At 38.1% G+C, this 25981-nt stretch overlaps 1 protein-coding gene and 1 long non-coding RNA gene across 6 annotated transcripts in view; one reads left to right on the top strand and one right to left on the bottom strand.

Moving 5' to 3' along the window:
• ANKFN1 (ankyrin repeat and fibronectin type III domain containing 1) overlaps positions 1 to 16947 on the top strand; it is a 103457-nt gene extending 86510 nt beyond the window's left edge. For both annotated transcript variants that reach the window (XM_084492518.1, XM_084492517.1), the window contains 6 exons: positions 1585 to 1751; positions 3161 to 3311; positions 5119 to 5287; positions 8749 to 8915; positions 12014 to 12230; positions 14438 to 16947. In XM_084492518.1, the coding sequence (XP_084348644.1) occupies positions 1585 to 1751; positions 3161 to 3311; positions 5119 to 5287; positions 8749 to 8915; positions 12014 to 12230; positions 14438 to 15234 (1668 nt within the window). In that variant the 3' untranslated portion in view covers positions 15235 to 16947. The remainder of the gene's footprint in view (positions 1 to 1584; positions 1752 to 3160; positions 3312 to 5118; positions 5288 to 8748; positions 8916 to 12013; positions 12231 to 14437) is intronic.
• On the bottom strand, positions 5359 to 25861 carry LOC311421012. 4 transcript variants are annotated; one of them, XR_014684654.1, is made up of 4 exons: positions 25252 to 25861; positions 17431 to 17447; positions 16931 to 17008; positions 5359 to 5784 (listed from the first exon to the last, which is right to left on the bottom strand). It is a non-coding gene; the product is annotated as an uncharacterized lncRNA (long non-coding RNA). The 4 variants fall into 4 exon arrangements; XR_014684653.1 differs by lacking the exon at positions 17431 to 17447 and having other exon boundaries at positions 23850 to 25861; XR_014684656.1 differs by lacking the exons at positions 5359 to 5784; positions 17431 to 17447; positions 25252 to 25861 and adding exons at positions 15019 to 15133; positions 21702 to 21715.
• Between the last annotated feature and the right edge of the window lie 120 nt (positions 25862 to 25981).

Raw genomic sequence — 25981 nt, 5'->3', positions numbered from 1 at the left:
CCCCATACTTCACATTTAGAACAATACTGAGGTAAGGATTGATCCTAGAGGGTGTTTAGCATTATCATTTCAGTTAACATCATTGAGAGCCATGGGTTTTCAGCCCTTCAAGAGTCAGGGTATTTGTAAACTCTTAGTTCAAAGTAAGACTAACATATGTTTTCTGTAGGTAACAGCAACTTATTTCTCACAAAATATCTGTAGCCAGCCTCCCTCTTCTCTACAACTGAGTGGTGTAGTTACCCAAAATATTACAAGACAAATTATTGTCTTACTCCCATCTTTTCTAACCTCAGCTAGACAATGACTACTGTGGTTAATTTTTGAGTTTGAGGCACTTTCTTGGGCAGAGACTGTGCTTTTGGTACCGGAAACTGACAGGCAATCAAAATATGCATTACCGGGTTTTAGGAACGTTAAAAAATTTCCAAAAGACAATAAAACTTACCTGATCTATGTTAGATTTTCTGTATTAAAATGTGTTAAAGGTGTAGAAAAATGTCAATCTGGGCAAAAGTTTTATATTAGGAAACCCAAAATACAGGCCTGATCAGATTTCCACAGAGATCCTAGTGGAAAAAATGTTCCCCTAATGGTTTACACATTCCTATCTAATGCCCACCCTTTCTTGTATTACTTGTTTAATCATCGAATGGATATTTTGCTCATGAAGTGCTTGTGAAAATGAGGGTCTAATTGCATTGGTCAGAGCCAAGCATAGCACTGGCAGATAATTTGATGGTTCCAAGAGTAAAGGCGTATGGCCAGGTGTCTTAATCCTCACCCACTGCAGAGGCGCACATTTCTAGGATGGCAGCAGACATCATTTTTTTTACAAGTGCTTCTTGGGGACTGCTATACATAGCCTTAAAAACTTCTCCTGCCTTGAGCAAATACACCATCAGTATTAATTCTTTCTAAGCTCTATTTGTTGATGAAAATATTTGTTCACAAAACAGAGCCGTTAATTTAACTTTGCAGACCACCAACTCCTATAATTACAGAGATCTTCCTGTTGATAGCAGGTGATACAGAATGGGTTTTCAAGAGATTTAGGTGGTGACTCTACATGCATTTCGGTGACAGTACTGCTTTATGCAGCCTCTCTGTCCCACCTTTCCCAGCAGACAGCTTGTCCCCAATGCCACTCTGCTCCATCTGTGCTAGTTACAAACCAGAAGTGAACCAGGGAGCTGACCTGGCTGAAAAACAACTGCTTTTTTTCCTGAAACAGTTCCCTGACCCAGCTCACTGTTGAAATGGTTAGACAAGAGGTGGGTGCTGTTTAAGCTAGTTTAAATCCAACAGTTGAAGAAGGTTGAGGTCTCAGTTTTTAATGCCTGCTAGTGCCTCAAAGAGCTTTAGGAACCTGTGTATGGTTTTGAGCAGGAAGTTGCATCCAAACTACCAGAGATTATTTATATACTTAAGCATGTGCTTAAATGCTTTGTGAACTGGGAGCACTGCTGAAACAAGAAGACAGCTATAAAAGCATTTGTTGCTTTTTGATCCCAAACTCTTCCTCTTATGTGGAAAAAAAAATAAAGATGTTATTTATATGTAGGACTGTTTCCCTTAAAACAGGACATACTTTCCTATCACAAACGAAGTCAGCAACGCCTTCCTTCTGGCTTGTATCTGGGTTACCTTAAACTCTGCAGTTCTGTGGATCAAATCAAAGTTCTCGTGTTGCAGAAGTTGCCTAATGTCCTGTGTCATGTCAAAATCCGAGACAACGGCAATGTCTCCAAGTAAGTGAATATACACGTATTTACATGCATATATTTAGAGAGAGAACATTTAAGTCTAATGCAATTTTGCCGTTGGAGAATTGTAGCTGCCAGCAGACTGTGGCTCAGGTGTGTACAATAGAGATCAGTGCTGAACTAAGCAGGTGCACCTGTGTGTTTCCAGCAATTCTGAAGGCCTATCCAGAAAAGATACATATGAGCCCGTTAGTTTCTAAGGGTAGTATTCTGTGGTTGCTCGCATTTTGCACAGTGGTAATGATCTTCTATATGTCTTTTGGGAAGATCGTAGCCTGCAGCCCTGATTCAGCTTCCAGTGAATTCAGTGAAGTTAATTTTCCCTGACCAAGGGGTATTGGTGTTGGTGATTCTTCAGTGTATTCTTTCATGTAATATCTGTTTTCTCACTAACACACAGCAAACATACAGCCTATTTAGACAAATGCTGTCAGCCATTGAACTACTGTGCACCAGAAAACACATTTTCCATTTGTCCACTGCTTTCTTTATCTATTGGGCAAGTGCAGGTATTTCCAGTGCCTAGTCCCTGCTGAGTGGGCAACACATTTTATTTGCCTCCCCCCCATCTTTTTTTGTGGATATTTTTAATCCCATACCATTTCAGCAACCAGCTGAGAATTTTGCATGATTCAAAGAGGAACTGGATATCTATATGGATAACAAGGATATCCAGAATGTAGAAGTTAATACTAACAAAAATTTTGGAAGGAATATGAAACCTACTGTTTCAGGGTTTATAACAATGTCTGACTCTTGAGTTTAAGATCAGATCTTTATTTGGGAGCAGATTGTTCCACATATATTACTCATCTTGCAGTGGGGTTTCTTGTACTTTTTTTTCTTGAACGTTCAGTGCTGGATGCCTTTCAAGTTTGAATAGTGCAGGGTGAATTAAGGATTTGGTCTTAAAAAGATGATCCATATGTTTATCAGGTCTAAAATGGCTATATGTCAAGCAAAACAAAACAAAACCAGGAAGTTTTTTGGCTCCAGTGGGTACAAGAGAGTTTGCCACAGAAACTAAACCTGCTAACTGTCACTGTTGACATTTTCTATTCATGTGTTTTATGGTTTTTGTTTTTGTTTTTAATATTATAGTAGATATGGAATAAAATATGTGGAAAAGAAAACCTGGAGTGAGAAGTCTTAGTGAAATATTTCAAAGGCAGTTTGACTTTCAGATGTTAGAAAGGAATGTTCAGCCTGATGTACATGTGCTAGAAAAATTAAACTTTTCTTACATTTTTAACCACAAACAATCAGGATTGCACAATTTTAGAGTGTTTTGCTATATGAGGATTAAACTATCAACAGATCCCACATACACTGAATTCCTGCTTGTGCACTGAACTTTTGTTATATTTCTAATTTTAACTCAACTCAACATACAGAGATGAGTGGGAATGGATCCAAACACTTTCTGGCTCAGAATCTGTGGAAAGTATGGATCATACTTCAGACTGCCCTACTCAATTGTTCTTGTATGAGCTCCAGATGGCAGTGAAAGCTCTCCTTAAACAGATCAATCTACCTCTGCATCAGGTATTTTCCTTTGTGGTATTTATCATCCTTTTAAAAACTGATTCTTAAGAGCACAACTAAAAACTACAAACAGTGTAACATTGAAGTAGGAATTAAATGTTAAGGTTGCAAGAAAAGAAAAGCAGAGAAGCTTTCTATCCAATTACCCTAGCTGAGGGAGAAAAACACCTTCAAGTAAACAATTATTTTCCCAGATATTTGAACATATAAGGATTAAGAGACTACTTTTAAAAAGCTTCTATTTTTGCATCTGTTAGCATATTTGTGCAACTTTGGGCAGGTGCAAATACACACTTTCTCATGAAACTCTAGTAGCTGTGAGCACCTTCACCCAGCTGGCAAAGAAAGACAGGTATTTTCCCAGTGAAGCATGGCAATTGACTGTTCCTTTGGATGTAATACTGAAGGTGAAAGGCCTGCTGAAGACACAGCACTTTGCAATTCTTTCACACACACATAAACATAAGTCTTCTAAAACACATAGCTCCAGATTTCCAGATTGCTGTGGGTGAGGAGAGGTATCTGGCTTCTGGCTTTACATTTAGGTACAATAAATGCATATGTGAATAAATAAAGAAGTCAGGGAGGATAATCTATGATGTGAAAGATCCATGAAAAAATAAGCTAAGGAGTTTGTTTCTTGTTTACATGAATTCCATTTTATTTTGGTCTACAAGGGTAAAGAGGTCTTACAGTAGAAGTAAATCATCTTTATATTTCACTTCAAGATCTGTTTGTGCAGCTAGAAAGATGTGGCCTTAAAATAAATGAATCTGGTTCTACATTTCTTGATTTTGAAAGGTTTAGGCTTTACTTTTAAAAAGGAATCCATCAGTGCTGCACCTTCTAGCCTAAGAAGAGCCAAGATTCAAGTAAATCCAAAATTAAGACAGATGGTGTGCTGCCTTGTGGTCAGTCAGTAATTCAATAGGGTTCTGTACAGGTCTCTATGCTAGTGTATTTTCTTGGATGTTATAGCTTTTGTGCATCTCTCTCTCTTTTTTTTTTTCTTTTTTTTTTTTTTCTTTTTTTTTTTTAAGCTAGGTACTAAAGTACTGAAATCAATGTGCAATTTGTTCCTTAGGCTACAGTTCTGCCAAGCATTTAAGTTTATCTATTGTGCATGAGGGATAGACATAAACATGGCCTTGCAGTTAAACAGTTATGTTTTGATGATTCAGGACCAAAATTCTTTGTTAATAAATTGAATTTACTTAGGTATTGATTTACTTAGGTATTTTTATCATTTTTGGGGTAAACAGAATCATGGACAGTGACACTGTTGGATACCCAGAGTAAAATGCAGTGCTGCACACAGCAGCTATACAGCAGCCTCAGGCCAAATCCTGTGTGTGCCATTTTCTCCTGCTGCAGCACTTGTTAAACCTTTTCAGTGCTATGTTGAGGGAGAGCTGCATATTTCTCTTAACCAACCCTAAATTGAATCTTAAAGGTTTTTAATTGAATCCATTTTCATGTTTTCACATAATTATGCAATCATAATCTTGAAAAGCACATGGCATGTGATCATTTTCTGCCTAATAAGAAACATAAATGTTGTTTTCAGGGGGGTTGTGCCTGTGTGTGTTGTTTTAATGTGGAACATTGCAGCTTTAAATCTTTATTTTATGTAGTGACATGAACCCACTTTTAGAGCCCCCCCCCCAAATATTTATGTTTTATAAAAATTCCGAGCTTGATGTTGTGCAAATTTTCTTTAATGTTTTATATCATTTGGGGTGTTGTTTATATAAGTGCCATGTTGTAATTCTCTCCTATTTCTTCCCCCGCGCGTGTCCCTCTACAGGCTAAGCACTTCCGTCTGTATACACAGGAGGTGTTGGAACTGGGTCACAATGTCTCCTTTCTTCTCCTGCTCCCCGCCTCAGACGACGTCTGCACTGCCCCAGGACAGAATAATCCTTACACCCCACACTCAGGATTTCTTAACCTCCCTCTTCAGATGTTTGAACTCGGTATAGTAGCTTGCTTCACCTAGAAATATTAACCCAGTCTCCTTATAATAAAATCACAAAGTTGTATCTGTTTTCCCCCTTGTCCCAGTGGAGAGTCAATAAATCACATGATGGCTTTGGCAACAACACTACCTATAACTGTGTACAAGTTATAGAGGGAGCAGAGCAGTTAAAGCATATACTGTAGCAATCGTTATTGAAATGCAAAGCATAGAGCAAAGCCCACAGTTATCCAGTATGTCTACAAGCTTATTTGGAAGACGATGTTCTTTAAAAAACAGAATAAAAAAATTTCAATATGGCAAGTTTGGAGTGTAAAAGCAGATGCAAAAAAGAACCATCCCTCTAAATTGTCACAAGAATAACCAGTTTTGAAGAGGAAGGTTTTTGCAGCTCCTGCTTACAGATAGTCCTACTCAAGGTCTGACTCCCTCACAACTTTGTGAAAGGTCTGAGTGGAGTTTCTGAGGTCAGGGTCATCTTCTTCCTTCTGATTTCTGAAAGAAAAAAAAATAAATGTGGGAGACTCAGTCCTATTGCTGTGGTGCAAGAAAAGCCTATTTTTGTGAAAAATGCTAAAGTACTGGCCTTGAATCTACTTCTTTAGGGAGCACATGCTGTGCAGTGCTCCTCCTGTTGAACTGCATTGCTGACTAGGTAAGAATCCTCCAAAACAGGGTTTTACAACTGTCTAACTGAAAGCAGAAGATGCTTCAGCTCTAAGCTCCTCTATTTCTCATTTCTTTCTCATTGGTCCACAGAGTAAAGAAAGGCTCCACATGAAAGCAGCCCACAAAGACTTCATAGTTCTTTTTAGAAAGAATATGATGAGTAAGGGGACTGCTGAGCCTTATGTATTAGTCTCCTCTGTTTCCTTCTGGCCTGTAAAACTGCTTGTCATTTCTTTACTCCGCCTTGGAGAAGAGAGAATGGTAAGAGCCAAAACTGATGGAGACAGTATACAAGGAGCCACTGCAGAATAGGTCTCTAGTGGCAACTCGGTCCTCAGTGATATATCTGTCTAGTGTTTATGTGATACCACTACCATCACCACCGTATTTGCTATACATCATTGCTGGGTGCTGGTAGAGTCACTGAGGGGGAATGGTAGCTGGAAATTAATGGAGGCTCTTTCAGCTAAAGCTGTGGTTCTGTAATCGTAGTAGATCTGTGACCTACCATCATCCAGCAGCCCATATTTGATTTGAATCAAGCAGAAACATATGATTGTGTTTATATCACATCAGCCAGAGCACACAAAGTGGTGCCCATGACAACTCTGGGTTTTTATCCTGGTTGTGGGAGGACAGATGACAGCTGAGCTGCCATAAAATTATGAGTGGTACAGACAGACAATACGTGAGCTGGTGTATAGTCTGCTGTGGCAAAGTTATCTCTTCAACAGAAAACTAACGTAATTGAACTCAAAGAGTTAGTTCAGTGCTTTGGGTCACATGGCTGTGGCATTTGATGTGGCTGTAGTGCCCTAATGCCAGATTTACTGTCTTCTTGACATGCAACCTTGAGGTCTACAGTTAAGACTCTGTGTATTCAGCATATTATTTCTCCCTATGAGAGGTGACTACTGCATTCACTGTGCAAATTAATGCACAAAGTATATTCATCTCTGGTGTAATTCATCTTTGTATTAGAGGTCTTGCAAACTATTTAACTCCCATCGTGTGGTACATAAACCATGGGCAGGAGCCATGCTCACTTCTGGAAGGTAGTTTTCACTGGGCTGACAAATCAAAAGACACCAAGTGAGATGATGTGGTGCTGATAAACATGCAACAAAGTAATCTCTAAAACATCAGTCTGGGTGCAGACCTCTCTGTTTAGCAATGTTGCTGCAGTGGGGAAGCAATTCATGTCAGAGAGAACAGTATGGAAAGCTGAATTTTACCTCTTTTTTTTTTTTTTTTTTTTTTTTTTAAAGTAAGCAGTCATCTGGCCAAAGGCAGATGACATTTTCTATATGACTTATTATATATGTATCCCTGATGTTCTATAAAGTGACTGTGATTCACATCTCAAATATTAGAAGCTTCCATTCCCCATTAGCTGGTGGCTACCAACTATATAATTGCATAACCACAAAAGACTATGTTGAAGTAACATTTGTTAAAGTAACATTAAAGGGTCTGACTTAAAACCACAAAGGCTAGAAACTTCAGCACTGAAGCTGAAACCGCGGCTGTAATTCACTCAAGAGTCCACCACATATGGCATATATACTGTAAGACCACACACTATTCAGACTAGATCCCTGCAATATCTAGGCATCACTGGGAAACCAGAAGGTAGAATTCTTTCTCCAACTCTCTCTCTCTCTCTTTTTTTTTTTTTTTTTTTTTTGGTGGGATTTCTGTGTTCAGATTAGGCCTTTATTGTTACATTAATCATGGTTCTGTGATCAGATTTCTTATTTTGAGAAATTCTTGATTTTTCTTATGTTGTTTGCAAGGAATAAATAGACCTGGGGCACTGCTTTTATTTCTGTTTTAATATTTGTGATAAGAAGAGTGTATGCATTTTGTGTTTGAAACACCCTGAAAAATATCATGCCCCAATCCAGAAAAGTAGCAGTATTAATCCAGCTGCCATTCACTGCTATAACAAGATCATGCTGTATGCTTGCAATGAATGGGGAAGTATTTCTGAAAACTTGCTCTCCCTCAGCAAGATTCATATGTCTATACTGCAGTTTGCAGAGGTAACTGGCAAGTTCTGATTGAACAAATGCAGGTTCTGGACCAATACAGCTTTAAAAGGCCAGGTAACTTAACATTTGTGAAGCTCCGTGGCTTCATAGCTGTTCTGTCCCTTAGCTCTTTCACAGATAGCTCACATAGCTCTTTGCTACTTAGCTTTCTGTATTACTCTTTTGCACAAGAATTCAGAGGATGCTATGCGATAACACCTATCCAAGTTATAATTGTTTCACTCAAACTGTGATACCACTGAAATGCTTTTAATGCTGTCATTTACATTTGAGTTACTGATTTATGTTAGCCTAGACCAAAAGAAGGTTATCACCTTCCAAAACAATATTTTCATTCTGAAACACTCAATTGAAAAACAAGCAAACAAACAAAAAGGTGGGTTCCGTTTTACAATCATGTTTGCTTGATGAAAGAAATGATGAGCCTCAGAAAAAACAGCTTTTCTGATTTAAGCTATCATGGGCAACATAGCCTCTGCAGCTGCATACTAAGAGCCTGATTATCCCTTCACATAGATATAAATTAGAAATGACTCTTTTGAAATCGATGAAGTAACAGAGTAAGTCCAGTGTAAATGAGAGGAGAATTAGAGCCTGTGTTATTTATTTCTAGCTTAAAGTAACTCATCCAGAGAGTTAGTAATTACATTTAATAAAATGTGTGTTCTGAAAGCTAAGGATTTCATATTTCATAACCAGAATATAAGTGTTTCCTTTGCACTTGGTCTTTTCACAGTTCATTTTTGCTGTTACAAGGAAAAATTTATAAGCCTGTATTGCCGCCTTTCTGCTGTCATAGAGCTGGACTCTCTGAAAACCCAGCAATCCCTAAGGGAAGCAATTTCAGACAGTGAAGTCGCTGCAGCCAAACAAAGACACCAGCAAGTTATAGACTACATACAGGTAATAGTCTGTTTGTGACTATTCCAATGAGATTTTAAGGTGGCTTTCTTAAAAATTGCATAAGGCTGTAATTTGAAATCTAAATGGAGAATTATTTACAGACATCATAAAAAAGAGCAGTTGTATCAAAAGTGCAATTCTACTTTTATGAAATTCAAGCCCAGAACATGATTTTCTTAGTTGTTGCTTTTATACAAGGATTTTTACGGGTAAAATCAAATGACAGTCATACTAGACTGTTATACAGAACTATGTCAGTCTGCTTGTAAAACTCACTCTCATCTAATGCAAGGTAAACTAGTGCCTGGCTAGTACATGGCATTCATTTGGGTAATAGTTTTTCTCTGTCTTAGGGGACTGAAGATATTTTTCACCACAATAAATTGCCAATTAAAAAAAAATAAAAATGAAAATTCATCTTAGGTTGCAGAAAAAATCTTTATCAACATTATCAGAGGGAAGAAAGCAGCTCTGTGTTAAAGATGGCAAGCTAACCCTGGAAGCATTCATACGTCTGTCCAGCACAGAAATACTGTCTCAGTCCCCCAGTTATCTGGCTTGCTACAAGTGAGGTGCAGATCAGTTTACAGCTCTATATTCTTAATATACAAGCAACTTTCTTTTGGAATAGGGGCCAAGATAACCACTTATTGATAACACGTTTGGCCCTCCATAATTATGAACAAGATGATAATATTTCTGTTCCTCCTTTTTCTGAATTCATATTGCTTTTGTCTTACCTACTTTAGAGCTGTTGCTAACCTGCTGGGGAGCAGAGAGAAATATACCATTGTGCTTGCACATCCCCACTGTCTCCACCCTTCTTATCTTCCTATTCTCACACCTAGAAAATCTGGTTTCTCCCCAGCGTGCAGGAGCATCTGGGAAATTTTTACTCTTCACATCAAAAATAAATGTATGTACATATACACTGCATAGACAGTCCTATGTTCCTTTTCTCTGGTGTCTGAGTCACATATATACGCTGGGAAAATACGGGAGAATATTTTAAACTTCAGTGTTTTGTGCTGAATTATTGTGACAGTGTATTAGCCTTGTCAGGTTTCCTCTCAAATGAAAACCAGCTGTATTCCACCTATTGGCAAAAATATCTCAGCCCACCACATACCGCAATCTTCAGTGGTGACCACAAAACCGCGAGAGCAGTTGTGTGATCCTAGATCTAAGACAGTGTTGAAGTTACTACACAAACCAAACATTGTAAAGAGCAAGGGAGTCTATATAAATGCAGTTCTGAAAAGGAGTCAGAGGGCGACTAAAAAGTTTTTTTAAAAACAACAACAACAAAAAGCAGGTAAGAAGCAGATAAGATAATCAGTATCTTTACCAGAATGTTAGTCAGCAACACAAGAAATTTGCAATGACTGAAACTAAAATTGAAGTTAAACTGCAATTTACAGGGCGTAATGCTTCAAATGTTCCTAAATTATTTAAGAACCACACTTCATTAAAATGACTGGTTCATTGTACTTTAAGATACTACAGAGTGGCATCAGGGAGAGAACCAACAAGATTTACATTTTCATAAACTGGAAGCAGTATGATTTTGTTTGGAGTTGCAGGAGGATTACAGAAAGAAAATATAAGATCCCCAATATCAAATATGTGAGAAGTTTGCTAACTGGTCACACAATTGTATTTTATTCATGGAGCTACACTGAAGTCTTGAAATTAAAGCAGATAATGGATGAACCATTTGCTTTTCTTATTGGTATACATTCTGAGCCCAAATTAACTCACTGGCAAGGCTTGCACCAACATCATTGGAGCCAGGATTTCACCTCTACATAAAAATGGATGTACTAGGTTAAAATAGCTATCCAGTTATCCTATCTCTAACAGGGCTCTGCAAGAAATACCCTAGCTATTCTGGCTAATCTGCAGTATCCTTTGGCAAGAAACCTACAGTTTGAATATGCTTTTTGTGAAAAATTATCTCCAGCTAAGAGGATGTGCTGGAAAACTGGTCTTAGAATATATCAGTTTACAGTCTCCTTTTTTCATTGATCCCTCAGTTATTTCCCTTTTGATACTACTCACTGCACAAAGTACCACTCATTTTTGCCTGCCCATTTACTGACCCAAGGCTCTTTGACCTTTATATTCTTGCAGAACATAGGCTGTGTAACTGCAAGGTAGTTTCCTACCTAAACACTGCAGTATTAATATGAAGGCTCACTGCTTTAAATGCAGAAGCTTCTGCAAGAAGAGAGGCACAGGGGAAGCTCTGGAAGAATACCGCAGCAGATGTATATTATATTCACAGCTTTATCTCATTCACTGATTGCAGCAACATTTACTCAGTTGTCAAAGATCTTGAATTGCCTGAAGAAATTGAAAGTCTTCATTATCAAAGACTCACAAGATGCACATTAAACAGCATCTTTGCATAGATACTTAACGCTGTATCCTGACATTGATTTAGGCACTTGTCTCTTATTGCCATCAACAGGCATGAGTTAGAACTGTCCTAGTATAGATTTATACTGTTAAAATGCATACAGGCTAAAAAGATAAGGGAACAGACGTGCAGTTTGTCTCACAGGTTTGCTGCAGCCCTTCACACATATACACATGCACATATATTCTTCTGTTCAAAAACACAGTTTGACGTGAGCATTCTGCTTTTGAACATAATCCTGGGTTCACAAGAATCCTTGAGACATCTTGATTTCATTCCAATACAGAAAAGAAAAAAGAAAAAAAAAAAAGAAAGAAAGAAAAAAATGGCTACAAAATTAGTCAAACTTTATACTCCATCAAAAGATGGTTATTGTTTCTTTCTGTGTCAGAACTTAGGCCTAGATTCATCCCTCATAACTACAAGTTCTTAGTTGAGGTACCTAATTTAAAAGTCTGGTCCTATGCAGACCTTGCAGTTCTGAATGAGAAAAAACACCTAACCAAAGGCAGGTCAGACCATCTAAAATCAGAAGTCTCCTGTCAGGGAGCCTGCTTGTTTGCTGACTGTTGGCAGTGACTACTCACCTGCTTAGGCACTTGAAACTACACACTTCCACAAAATTAATATACAGACTTAATTGTAGTTTTTCATCATTTCTTTTTTTCCTCAAAAGCAAATTGATGATATCTGGAGGGAAATGAGATGGATCACAGAAGCACTGCAGTATGCCAGATACAAGCAGCCAGCAGCTGGCCTACCAATAAAGAAGCTTGTGAATCTTTCAGAACATTCTCAAAAGAAAATCAGTTCAACCTCTTCACATCTAGATTGTCTTCCTTCACCACCCCCCTCACCTGAGGCTAGAAGCCAGAGGAGGAAAGCTGTGAGTGGTAAGAGAATTTTGTTTATTCATCAAACAAAATCTTTGAACTCACTTTTAATTATAACAGTTCTTGAGTTTCATTTTATAAAAGGAGTATTTTTTTCAATACCTGCTAAGGTTATTTTAACAATCAATTTACCAATCATTTGCCACATACTATCTTGAGATCCTTCTACAGCCTTTACAATCTTTTTTTGTTGCTGTTTTTTTGCTTTCAGCTACTCAGAATAATTGTTCATCATCAGCCAACTTTGTCATTCCACTATTCCAGATCATTTAATGTTCTGTCACTGACTTTACCACAATTAGTAAAGTCCATCCATAGTGAAAACTGCCTATTCCATTTGTTGTCTTCAGCAACAAACTGCTATTAATATATGGAAGGGGCTTTCCCTCTTTCTCAATTACAGCTTCATTTCTTAAGAATCTTTGGTAAAGAACCTTCTCAAAAAGCTCTTCAGAGATGGAAGGATGCCTGCATATTAGTGCTTCTTACACTGTGCATATGTTCACAGTCTTACTAGATTGATGAGCTATAAATTACTAAACAAAAGCTACCAGTTCTTTGTCATCACTCACATATTTGTCTGTTCTTTACCACAGTTTCTAACAATTTGTCCAGAATCTAAGTCAAACTTTTCCATAATATCCATTTGTCATCTTCTGTTTCTGTGATAATATAGCCATTTTCTTTCCATGATTTGACTACTCTTCTGCTTTGGAGCAATTCTTTCTTATGTTCCTCTTGTTTTGTTTTAATAGAGCAAATTTTAGTGCCAGTGGTCCGGTTTGATTCAACAGCCATTTTCACATATCAGAATGCTCTCTGTGCTTTAGACAGGCACTTTAAAACACAAAATTACACAAATAAATACCTACTTCATTGGCCATTATTGCTTCTCTGAACAGCTGGAAAATTAAACTGATGAAAGAAATAGATCACAGTGAGTAAAAATGAAGCAAATTAAACAGTAGCACGTAATTTGCTAACAGAAGAAGGACTTTGGATAAAAATGAAAGCCCTTATTCTGCTGAGCTGTCTATAAGCAATGAATAAGTGAAACAGTAGAAACAAAAGCAATAGATGCTGCATTATACAACAACCATGACTGTTTTGGTAATAATAATTTGTTTTATTTTGTTTTATTTTGTTTTTTTCAAATTGGCACGTTTTTACAGTTAAGAAAAAAATATAAGTCTACTCTGATTAGACTAGGTTAAAAAAAAAAAAAGAAAAAAAAGAAAGAAAGAAAGATAAAGAAAGAAACCCAAAGATTATTGTGCTTTGATTCTTTCCATTATGTGGTGGCGTTCTTTCTCAGCACCTTGTGCTGAATTTTCCCTGTATTACAGACCGTGAACACAGAATAATCCTTAGCTCTGGCACCATATAACCTACAGCATTATCTTGCCCTGCATGGGATTGATTCTTTATTGTTGCACTATACTGTAATTTACACTAGGTCAAAGTGAATAGCCAGCACTGTAGAAAATCCACAGGTTTTTTCTTTGGATCTATTACAAACTACCCACAGCTACGGAGCATCAATCTGTTCTATCACATATGCCACTACTTATTATGTTATTGATCTTTCAGTAGCAAAGGACAGAAGAGATTTCAATGCCAGTGTGAGTTTTTTTCAACAAATTCACATTTGAATTGCGTGTGTCTGTTTTGGACTTGAACATACATAATTAAGCCAACAGGGAAAAAGGTAGTTTTGCTCATCTACCTCTATGCCTTGCCTCAAGCTTCTGGTACATAAATGCACTTGCATCCTACTCACAGTTAGAGAGGTATCAATCTGCAGTAACTCAACCAACACCTTTAATAAAACCAGAACCTGGATTAGATTTTCTTTGTCTCCTAAATAGCCATCTCTATGAAATTTGGTGAAGATAAGGTAAAAGAAAACAGTTCCTTTCAGAACTTAATCCCAATTCAAATTCAAATTCTTTCCTCTGTTTAGTTGAATAAATGAATCCTCTCTGCTTTTCTTAATTCTGCCACCACCTCTGTAACACATCTTTAAAAACTCCCTGACTACTGTCTTTTCTGTCATCTAGGCCCATACAAAATTCTGCAGAGGAAACAAATGTATGTTTTCAGGATTGTAGATATTATTCTGAATTAAGAAAACAAATACATAAATGACAGGTAAGCAGTTTTTCTCTTGTGCTCGTCTTCTTAATGTTAATGAGTTCTTTTTGCAGATTCCCAGCCCTGCTCAGATGAAGAAGGCTGCTCTGAAGTATTCCTTCCAACTGACAGTGACTATGATTCCAGTGATGCATTAAGCCCCAGAGAATTAGACTTGATTTACTCCTCCTCACATGACATATCCCAGCAGGCAGGCAGTGGCGTGGGTGGTAGCGCACCTGATGTTCTACAAGTCCACGACATGAAGCCTTGCCTAACATTGAAAGAAGGCCTGACAGAATGTAGTGCCTTTGATACTAATGCTGAACATTGCACAGAGTATATGAGCAATCTAACAATGTCAGGGAATACATCAAAAAGCATAGACAAGTCCTCTAGCTCCAAGCAGCCACTGAGCTTTTTAGGGAAAAAAAAGCTAGGGAAACATCAACATTACAACTACTTCAGCAGGCATCATCGTTGGCTGCGTGTGCACAGTGAGACACAGTCTGCCTCTTTGTCTGAAGGCGTGTATACTCAGCATCTCATGAGATCTTCAGATTTATCTCAAGAACCTACCTCCAGTGAGCAGTTACAGATTCCCATTGATGGATCTCGGAGCGCTTTCTTACCTCATGCATCCAGCCTTCCAGAAGATGGGAAAGGCAAGTATGAGGAATCAAGGCAGAATGTCCATAGGATATATGTGGAACCTTATAAAACAACACTTCTGAGTGAAGAGGACAATTCCTGGGGAGTGAGCATGCAATCTGTAGAACATAAGGATGTGCACAATGCTATGCAACAGAAAATGGATCCAGACGATCAGCTGGGTTCTGCTGTCTCTGAAGTATTCAGCAGCACACTTTAACCCCAGATTTCTACATTGCTTCCCATTGTTCCACAAGGAGATACTGAGCATCATACAAATAGGGCCATACTTTGAAAATCACTTGTAAAAATCCAGCTTCTGCAAATGGCAACTTGTGTCACTTTAAAGAATCCTAATCATTTGACTTCATCACCAGATATCTGGTGTTACAGCGGTGTCTGTCACGATGCAAGCATTATTATTTGCATTGGCAGTTTTGCAGGTAGGGTCCTGTCACCACATAACAGAACACTTCGTGGATGCAAATCTAGTAATCAGTTTTTGCAGTTCTCTCAATTTTCACCTATCTCCAAGCATGTAAAATTTTAAGCACGAGTGGTTCTGACTGCAATGTAGCAGACTCTGTAACATCGTTGGTGTGCTCATGTTAGGACTGTGTCCTAATATTCTATTAACGTGTTTTCCACCATTTCGTATATTTTTTCTATTTCTCAGCCCTCCTGAATATATATAGATTGCATGTGACTAAAGTGTTAACTGGTCTAGTAATACAATCATCCCAGAGTTTCTAGCCAGTTACAGAGAAGTGAAAATTCAAAAGTTATCACTGACATTGCATGCACCATCTCTGAACACTGCCAGAGCCTGATATAATAATTATCACACGGTCTGAGGAGTGGGCATTTTTTTTAATTTTTATCTTTTTCCTCAGGAGCTCAGATTTAAAATAAGGTGGCAGGCTATTTTAAAGGCTTAAAAGGCAGTCAACCTTTGAGGTCAAGAATAGACAGACTGAAGCTGAGCTCTGAATGAATAACATGCATGGTCTATGTAAGATCAAAGTGAAGGGTGGTCTTTTCTGCTTCCCACCACACAAGAGTACATTTCTTTATGTTGCAGGCACTCTCAGGCAGACATTAGAAATAAATGTACTTACTTTTGGTCCTGAATATTCAATGTATATTCAGGGGTATTTGATCACTATGTCTGAAATTTGTATATTCTGGCAATTCCAGTTAGGGAAATTTGGGGTGCAGTTTGAATCTAAAATTTTTTATTTGTGCAACTGATAAATATTAATATCATAAGCAGGGTAGGAGATGGTGTTTTAGTACTCCATGTTTGTTTAGAGGCAGATCGCAATGAGTCACGATTTTGTCCTTTGCAACTAGAATAAGATTTACAGTACCACAGAAGATGATCTCAAAAATGAATGAGAACCATAACATTTGAGTCACTGAGAAATGAACTAATGAAAAGAGAAACCCCAGCTGTTGCACAAGCTTTAATTTTTCTTAAACAGTTCTTGAAGTTTAATTTTATAGGCCACATTCCTGCTGGTTAAATTCCCTCACTCCATGTTTGTGCAGCCTTCTACCTTTCAATTTTTCAGCCTCCAGGTGGATACATTCTAAGGCCTCCAATAAAGAGATTTGAGTTAAATAGTTGAGTTTACAAGTCCTTGAGGTGAAGGTAAGGATTTGGGCCCATGATCTGTGGTCCTTATTAAAATAGCACTTCCATAACCCCAGCGCTATTAAAATCCCTGTGAACTCAATCCATAAATTCAAAAATAAATGTTATTCACTATTTCATGCTTGGTCAGTATGCAGAAGCCAAGAAGAGTCCTTGCAGTGATATAAGGGCAAAAACTTTCTATAAGGGATTTACATTTTTAAGTTCTCTTTCTTTGGGGAGAGGGAAGTTAACTTTTTGCACCAAAAATATTCATTACCTGATCCAGTTCTCAGTGAGGATGGAAAGACTGCCGTTCACCTCCACAGGCTCTGAATGGGACCCATACTGAAAATTCCTGTGGGTGAGAAGATGGGGGGAGCAGAAGTGTCAGTGCCAACTTGCAGCTATAAGGACACACAGTGTGCATTTTATGCCACATGGAACTGCACGGGAAAAACCCAACTCACAAACCATAGCACCAAACAGTGATGTTTTACTGTCACTGAAGGCAGCAATAGCTTGTTACCTTAGATTATGTTCATTAGCAGAGGGCTCTTTACCAGGGAGAACCAGAGCTACGTTGTATTCAGAAGTCAAAATAATTTACATCGTTTTCTAGTATACAGCATCAAGCTCATGCTCCCCTAACCTGTTTAGCCTCTAAGCAAAACTGCCGTATAACTGTTTATTAAAGAATAAAAATAACAATATGCTGAGGCAATATGTTTTTGCAGAAAGTGAAGAGATAAAAGAAGATGTTCCTAAAATGAAACCCACCTTGCTTTGCTTTGGCTCTTCAGGAAAGAATAAAACAAAAAATACCACCGCCACCAACAAAACAAAAACAAAATAAAACAACAACAACAAAAAACAGTGAGGGCAAGAAGTAGTAAAATCTACAGCAGAAGAACTGGTACACACTGCTGGGTAGATAAGGATGTAAAAATCTGTTATCTACTCCTGGTGCTGAGCTTTTCCAGAAGTAGTCAAGTATCTAATAAAGAGCTGGTTTTTTTTACTGGCAGAAAGGGCTTGACCTTATCATAACTTTGCCTACCTGCAAGTGCTAAGACAGAATCTGAATCTAGGACTGTAAATGCCAGCCACAGTCTACACCATCTCAATTTTAACCTTGTTATATGGAAGTGGTGTTTATGTGATGTCCAATGAGGCATACTTCCTTTATTCTATCGAGGCTCTTCCAAAGCTTTAACAGTCAAACTAGTAAATGATAGTTCTGACTTTAAATACTTTTGTCTATAAAGTACTGAGTTATCTTTTGAGAGAAATATTTGTCTTTGTTCTAAATTGCTATTCCTGCCTATTCAGTGAGTCAGCGTAAAGCAGCTCCTTAAAAGAATAGTAATGAACACCCAGAGATAAATACATGTAGACAGTAAAAAGAGATGTCTTTCAAGCACTGTCATAATACTAATCATAATACTTCTGTGGTTCTCTTAGGAAGATCACTCTCATGTTTCACAAGCAACTACAGCAATTCAGAAGAATCCTGTGAAATTCAGCACTTTTATCCCCACTTCATAGAGGCACAGAAGGATTCAGTGACTGCTCTGAGTAGACCTCAGAGTAAAGGCTCAAAGTAAGGAATCGATTTAAAATTAAGAACCTAAACCATTGCTTTAATCACTAGGAATCCTCCCTCCAACTGGAGCTAGGGTCCCTCCCTGAGGATTCTTGCACAGACACAGGAAACACTGAGGCTCAGAGCCCAGAGCATACTAGAATTCTGTGAGTCAGCAAACAGCTCATTCAAATGAGTCTGTACCCACTTACGTCAGCTGAAGCTCAGCTGTAAAGTGGGTACTTAGGTTTTGCAAACTTCTGGATATGTGTCTTTCTTATTCTTACATTTTGGCACAGAGCTTTTGTCCTGTGTTTTTCAGGCAGTTTATCTTCGCCTAGGCTGAACCCAGTCCCTCCTAATTTCTAGGCATGACTTGACTGGCCAGAAAAAAAACATAGCGCTTAAATATTATAACCCTTCAGAAAAGCAGTAGAACTATATCTCCTGTGGTCTGCAACATTCCTGTTTCTGCTGGTAGGAAGCTAGATATAGATAAACAGCAAGGTTTACACTAACAATTCTTTGTATATACAAAAAGGCAGACCACTTGTGGACAGTTTGCCTGAAGGTACCTGTGGCTAAAAAGCATTTATTTCCCATAGTTGCATGTGTTTTTGCTTTGCCTTTGGATATTAATAAACAATTTGATTTTCTATACAGTAAGGGCACACACAGAGAAATCTATAAATTAATACTTCATTGCTTAAGTATGCGTATTTTTAAATACAGGCATTAAAGGGGGTGCAAAGGGATGTAATATTTTATCTTGAACTTTTATGTTTAGAGTGTTTTGGAAAGAGATGGTGCATCTTTACATTTCGTATGGTATAAAGAAATGCATTAAGTTGCTGGTCAACTCTTTTAAGGTGTTCAAACACATGGCTCATGACTGTTACGTAAAACTTCAATACAGCCTTATTAACAACAAGGGTATAGTGTATTTGAAAATATGGTATACAACTTGGAAACTTACTCTGAATTTCTCTGAGGTGTTGAACTTTGCCATCAGCAAAAAGTATTTTTAGAAAAGGGGCCTTGAATTTTCAGACAACAGAGACTTCATCAAGGTAGGTCTCTGATTTTTCCACTACAGCAAAATACTAAATAGCTAGAATACTTTATTTTTAAATATAATTTATCTTCTGATTTCATGAGGGAGAATTCATAAGGCTAAATCATGCCCAGAAGTGCGAAGCAGAGCTGTTGGCCAGTATATTCTCTGCAAAAACTGAGAGCAACATTCCCCGAGGTGGGCTGAAAAGTTATACTCTGGAAATGTGCTCAGGCCAGTAGTTTGTCCCTCGTCTGTGCAGACAAAAACTATAGGCATCTCTTCTAAGTGTTTCCAAACTCATTAGGATTTTGTTAATTTTGTTGTTGATTTTACTGGACTTTAGAGCAGGCCCTGTGTACTCTTGGAAGCTGTGTAGATGCTACTAGCTTGGAGCTCTTACCCAGTTTACTGTCTCTCACACTGTGTTTTAAGGGTGTTGTAAGAGTCACGCTAGAATATTTTCCTCAGCCTTTTTGTATCACAGCGTCTTGGGCAAGATTTAGCCTTTAAACCAGTCATCCTATAGAAGGGTAAAGTGTTATTAAGCTTTCTGTGACTAGGCTACATAAAACCTCTTATTTTGTTGATCAAATAATAACAGATTTTTATGTTTATTAATTATTATTATTACTTTGAAAATTTACATGATCTAAAATAAGAAAAAGTGATTGGTGTAGCACTAACTGATCTACTTTCAAACTGTGAATTGTAGTAATTTATTAAGCAGATGTTAAGGTAAACATGCAGACTTTTTGTGTTTTACTTTATATAAAGGTCAGATTGGGCCCAATTCTGCTCTCATTGGACCTCATTCAAAGTTCTTTTGCACCAGTGTAAATCAAGAGTAGTTCCACTGAAGCTGAGTCAGGTATTCATCAACTTGTATAAATCAGCAGAGCTCCACTCACTCACAAGGCTGGCTCAATACCAGCCAAGGATCTGGATCAGTGGAGTCATCATAAAAACAACACAGTTACACTAGTGTAAAAAATGATACGTGTAAGGAAGACAAAAGGGTTTTTATCTCATGGAATATTCCCCTGGATGTCAAAGACACTGTTGTCTGAGAAGGGCTCAGAGAGCGAGCCCACCCTGCTGCTGTGTGGTACTGGGAGGGGAACACATAGGGCATAACATACTGCTACGTCTTGTAGTAGGGACCAAATTTCTCTCCCATATTATGCAAATGAATCCCCTACTGAATGCAATGGGAGTTCCAGTTATTTCACTGAAAAAAATGAAGACTGTTTAGGGTTATTGGGGGCCTGAGGGAGGGCAAGAGGGGTTGTTTGTTTTTTTCCCCTCAGAGAAAAAGTAATTTAAGTGAAATGTGCAAGGCAGTGTTTAATTGCTTCCTGCCTTGTTTGTACATAGCAATTTGGCTGTTTATTGGTTGTCTTTGTTCAGATTTTTATTGTAACTTGTTGCTATATATGCAACCAAGCGTATGTTAAAGTTTAAACTTTGGTACATAATAATGCACAATTTTATGTGCTTTAAAACTTTGTAAATATATAGATGAACAATGTATGCTGTGCTAACTGTGATCTTGGGACTTGACACAACAATATTTTCATGCATATGTACCTACAAATGGTTTGAAAATAGCAAAATATATATTGAGGATGGCCATGAGCCAAGAGTAAATGAGTGCCGTATGACTCATGCTTCTTTAATAATTCCTGAAAGAGGCATGTATAGTACATAAAATAGACAATAAAAATAATTTTCAAGACTACAAATATTTTTTATAACTTCAGATATTAAATACTATTTTAGAAAAAAGATTGGTTGGTAAAAGAAATCTTAGGTTTATTCAAGTGAATCATTGTCATAAAAATGTTCTTAACAGAATTTTTTGTTTGATCTAGTATCATAGAAACCTAGCTTTTTTAAGCTTTAGAAGACCTGAAGTGCTCTTGCATTCTTACAGCTCCTATGATCTACTAAAATCATGTACTTCAAGTCTTCTCCCTCATTAACAAAAACAAATGCTACTCTATGCATTCACATAATCCTAAATACCATGTGTACTTCTGTATAATCTTTAAGCTGTATTTTTTAAATAGGTTCTGACCATCATCAAGTATCCATGTACGTGAGCCTTACAATCAATGGAAATCTGACTGTAGTTTGTGTTCTTTCTCTAAATTATTTTATTTTTACTGGAAAATATTTTATTTCTAAAGCCAAGCTTTGAAATATGGTCTCCAAATTTTGATTTTGATCTGCATTGTCAGAAATCTAAATTGAATGGGCATGGCTTCCAGACTTTGTGGGTGAAAACAATCTCCCATCAAAATCAACAGAAATTGGAAATCATTTTATATAAATGTAAATGCCTTAATACAGGAGTGATGTCTGGATAGTCAGATTTGAAAAGGCATCTTTTTAATCTGTGTGTTATACCTGCAGAAGAAGTTGCTGGCATACAAGCATCTTCACATCAAAGAAATGAGCAGCATAAAAATCTTGCAGGCTGACAGACTGAGCCCTCTTTTTCTGAGCCTGAAGGCTCTCATACAGGCTCTGTAGCTTTCAGCTGTCTATTTACAATGACAGCCAGACAGAATCTGCTGTTTATTTCTGGTGTGAATCTATGCTTTCAAGCCACATTGTAAACATACGGTATTGTGGGTATATATAATCTGGTTGTAGTCGAGAAACACCCCAGATATTACCTACTGAGGCAACTACCTTATAAAAGTGAAACATGCTCTTCTGTTGTGATTCTGTTTTTCACATATTCTTATACAAGGAAAAGAAAAGCACAGCAACATTTCTAATGTAGTCTAAAATTGGGTTACTCTATGTAAGCAAGAGAAATAAGAACAATCCCATTTTGAATGCTGCAGAGACACTGGAGAGATTCTGCTTGGGGTAATTGTACACTTTGTTTCCAAGACAGGCAGGTTGCTAAATGTATTTTAGCTGCCATGTTGTCTGAGCCTTTCAATGTTTCATGCACTGTTCTCCCTTTTGTACAGATAATGCCGTAACTGGAAAAAGTGACATGCCCAAGGTCACACAGAGAGCTTGTGACAGAGCAGGGACACAATTTTCTGGCTAGCATCCTTACTACAGCATCAGTCTGTTATCCATAGCTTGTGCAGAAGTATATATGGTAATGCAAATGTTGATGAATGTTTGTGTTTCAGCCATGACATGCCAACTCAATGCAAGCTTCAGAATAACAGCATCCTACTGGAGTATCTGTGGATACTTTCACACATGGAAAATATCTGAACTAAAATGCAGCCAAAGTGGAGTTAAACAACAGAGCAAAATAATTCTTAAAATGTAAGATAAAATGTGACTGTCGGTCATTTCTGCTTCCTTGATTTTTAATTTCAAAACATTAAGATTGTTACCACGTTTTCTAAGTTAGTAAAAGAGAAAAACAAATGTGAGCATTTAGTCATGTACAGTACTACTATGAAATTAACTACAAGAAACACCACAAGAGAAGGATTTATTGTGTGCATGTACTTAAATAACTTTGATGCACTTTTGCATGTGCAATGCATTTTTAGGGCCAGGTTGTTCACATGTTTTGCTTGCCCAGAGCTAAGATTTTATCTTTCCATGAGAAGATAAGTGGGTGAACAATGCGATTCCTACAGACCTTTATAGCAAGTTTGCCATGGTTTCTTGCAGACAGTGCTGTTTTATAATTGCCTCTGTGTTCTATGCTGTTTTACTGAAACGCTTTTAAACCAACTGGAAAGAAGCTAAAAAACTCTTATAGGCATGTTTTTGACTTGTTCTTCTGACAGCAAAAGATAACCATTTTGTTGTTCCATTCAAATGTATTAACTTATATAAACTGTCATCTCTCTGAGCGAACTATTAATGTATTTTTTAATTTTGTCTTTAAATAAAAGTTTGGGGTTTGATTTTTTTTTGCTTGCTTATTTTGCAAACACACAAAAAAAATCTTTATTAATAAGCTTCACCATTTCCTTCCCCAGACCACTGCTTAAAATCTCAAAGAAATATATGTTCATTTTGAAAGGAGTTACTAATTGTTTTCTATTTTCTTAGCTTTTTGAATAAATATTAAATATTAATTAATTAGTCCTAATTAATCAGTAGGATTTATGTTACTATCTGTGTGAATTACAGATTTAATTATTCTGATTTTTATTACAGCAATCATGCAGGGGAAAAAATCAGGTAATATCCCCACCCTCCTTCCACTCACATACACACTCAGAGAAAAAAAATGGTGAACAGCAATTTTGGAGCTTTATAAACTAACAGTAAAGTCAATTTACAGACAAACCAGTCTTTTTTACCAGTAAATATTAATGCTTATTTTTGGAAATATCAAAATAGAATCTTTGAATTCGGTTAGATGGGCATTCTTTTGACTGAAACAATGTGGTAATTTCAAAATAAATGGTTTTAAAATTTCAGTCAACTAAATTTGAGTTCCCAGGAAAAAAAGAAAAAAAAAAAAAAAAAGGCAGTGCCAAAATGTTTTGTCCAGTGTTTGCTGTTTGTAATTGCTTTCTGAAAATACTGAAGCAAAACATGTTAAGTGTGGATACCTACATTAAGTGATGAGAAATACATAACAGATACCTGGCTTGAAATACCCTTCTCAGAGAAATGCCAGTATCTGCCACTGCTGTTGATTTTAGCAGAACTCAGGAGTGCTCCATATTTCTGAAAATCCAGCATTTTGTTTAAGTGCTTAATACTAGTCACATATGTACAGGAATGTAGCTCTAGTTCCCCTCAGCTGTGATCATTTCTGGACCACAGAAGATTTTGCCACCTATTTGGAGGTTCTTCACAAGAACCTGTATGGCATTCACCTTTTCCCATACTACTTTTTAAATGCTTGAGAAAGGAAAATGTTGCTTTTTCGTTTGGCTTTTTTCTTTTTTTTCTTTTTTTTTTTTTCTTTATCTTATTTATTTATTTATTTATTTATTTATTTATTTATTTATTCTCTGAAATGGTAACAGAAAGGAGCTAAATCAGAACTTCGGCTTGAATAGTTCAATACCCAATTCTTGTGGCTATACGTGCTTTGAACCTGGCCCCGGAAGAACAAGGATTTTTTCAAGCTTTCTTCTGGGGTACACTTGTTCCTTCCCCCTTCTGTGCTTTGTGGGTTCATTCTGATCCCCTTCTCTCTCGTGGCTCCATCCTGATCCCTCTCTTCCTTGAGTCTGAGTCACAAGAGCAATAAGGCTGCCGGCTTCAACCTACTCAGTGCCTCAGCTGTTAGGGTAAAGCCCACGCTCCCGCGGGACTCACGTTTGAGTACAACCCCAGGATTGTCAGGGCTCTGGCTGGCAGTGCTGCCGAGGGGACAGTCTAAGGCTCTATTTTAATCTTCTGGAGTCCAGCCAAGCACTGGAACGGAGCTGCCAGCACGAGGGGGGCCCTCCTGCTCACTGCGCCTGACCTCCCATCAGGAGAGGTGCTGGTGTGTTCCTTCTCAAACTACTAGGGCTCTTTCATTGCGCCTGACCTCCCATCATGAGTGCTACCAGGGATCCAGCTTTGACTACTGGGGGCTTAACCCTGGCTCTGATCCAACACACAAGTTACACGCTGCTTGTCTCCAGATGTAAGATCCACCAACTACAGATGCGTGCACCACAGGCTCAGCTGGAGGGGGCTGTTTCAGGTACTGACTTCTCACCGTGTCTCACAGAGGTGGACATACCCTGCATGATTTCAGCAGTGCTCTATCTTTCTTTTTGGATAGAACTGCATAACGAACATTTTACCATGTGCTCATGGTCCTAGCCTGAATCCACGCTCCTGCAGCTGACTCTTTAGCCTGACAACAGATGAACATTTCTGACTTTATCCTCACAAGTGGTAATTAGGTAAAAAGGACACTGCTGCGTGTTGCAGCTCAGGAGTGGACAAAGCTTGAAGATGCCTCACCCTGTCTTAAATGCCCAGAGATGTGAATTTTACAAAAGGCCATTACCAAGGACAGCAGGTTAGCTGACATCAAGCCAGTTTTGCTGCTCAGCTTTGCAGAGCTCCACTTCAATACAAATACAGCCATGACCTCTTCTAGAGACCAGACGTCTTACGCTTTTACATTTGCTGTCTCATAAATAAATCACCCCCCAAACCAATTTAATACACCTTGCAATTTAACTTTTTGTTAAAGAGGAATGTATTTTTATTGGCCTTAATCAGTATGACCTTATTAACTAGTTTGCTACTAAATACACCCATTGGGTTGGCTCTGCAGAGCCACACAGTTACACATGAGCAGCCCAAAGCCTATGCTGCTGCTGTAGCAGCAAACATGCAGTGAGATAACGCTTTTTTGTGTGGACAGTCGGGGGGCCTTTCGGGCACCAGCAGACCCGCAGCAGCTCAAAAAAAACCCACGTTTTACACGTTGTTTTTTACAGGCTTTTCCTGACCGCATGGCCGCGGTGGCTGCTGAGGCGCTGCTGGCCCGGGCCGCGTTCCCGCCGCGCCTCGCCTGCCGCCCTCACAAAATGGCGGCGGGCGGGAGCTGCGCCGCGCCCTCTCCTGGGCAGCCTGAGGTAACGGTGGCGCCGGGCTCAGCTTCGGGCACCCCGCGGGTCGTTTTATGTGCCAACGGGCTCTGCGGGGGGCTAATTCGAGTACCTATAAACGAGCGGGGTGAAAAAAAAAAAAAAAGAAAAAAAGAAAAAAAAAAAGGAACAAACATCCCG

This window comes from Aythya ferina (assembly GCF_964211825.1).
Source record: "Aythya ferina genome assembly, chromosome: 18".
In the NCBI taxonomy this organism is placed as follows: Eukaryota; Metazoa; Chordata; class Aves; order Anseriformes; family Anatidae; genus Aythya; species Aythya ferina.
The sequence above is the reverse complement of the archived record's forward strand: the minus strand, read 5'-3'. Positions and strand labels throughout refer to the sequence as shown.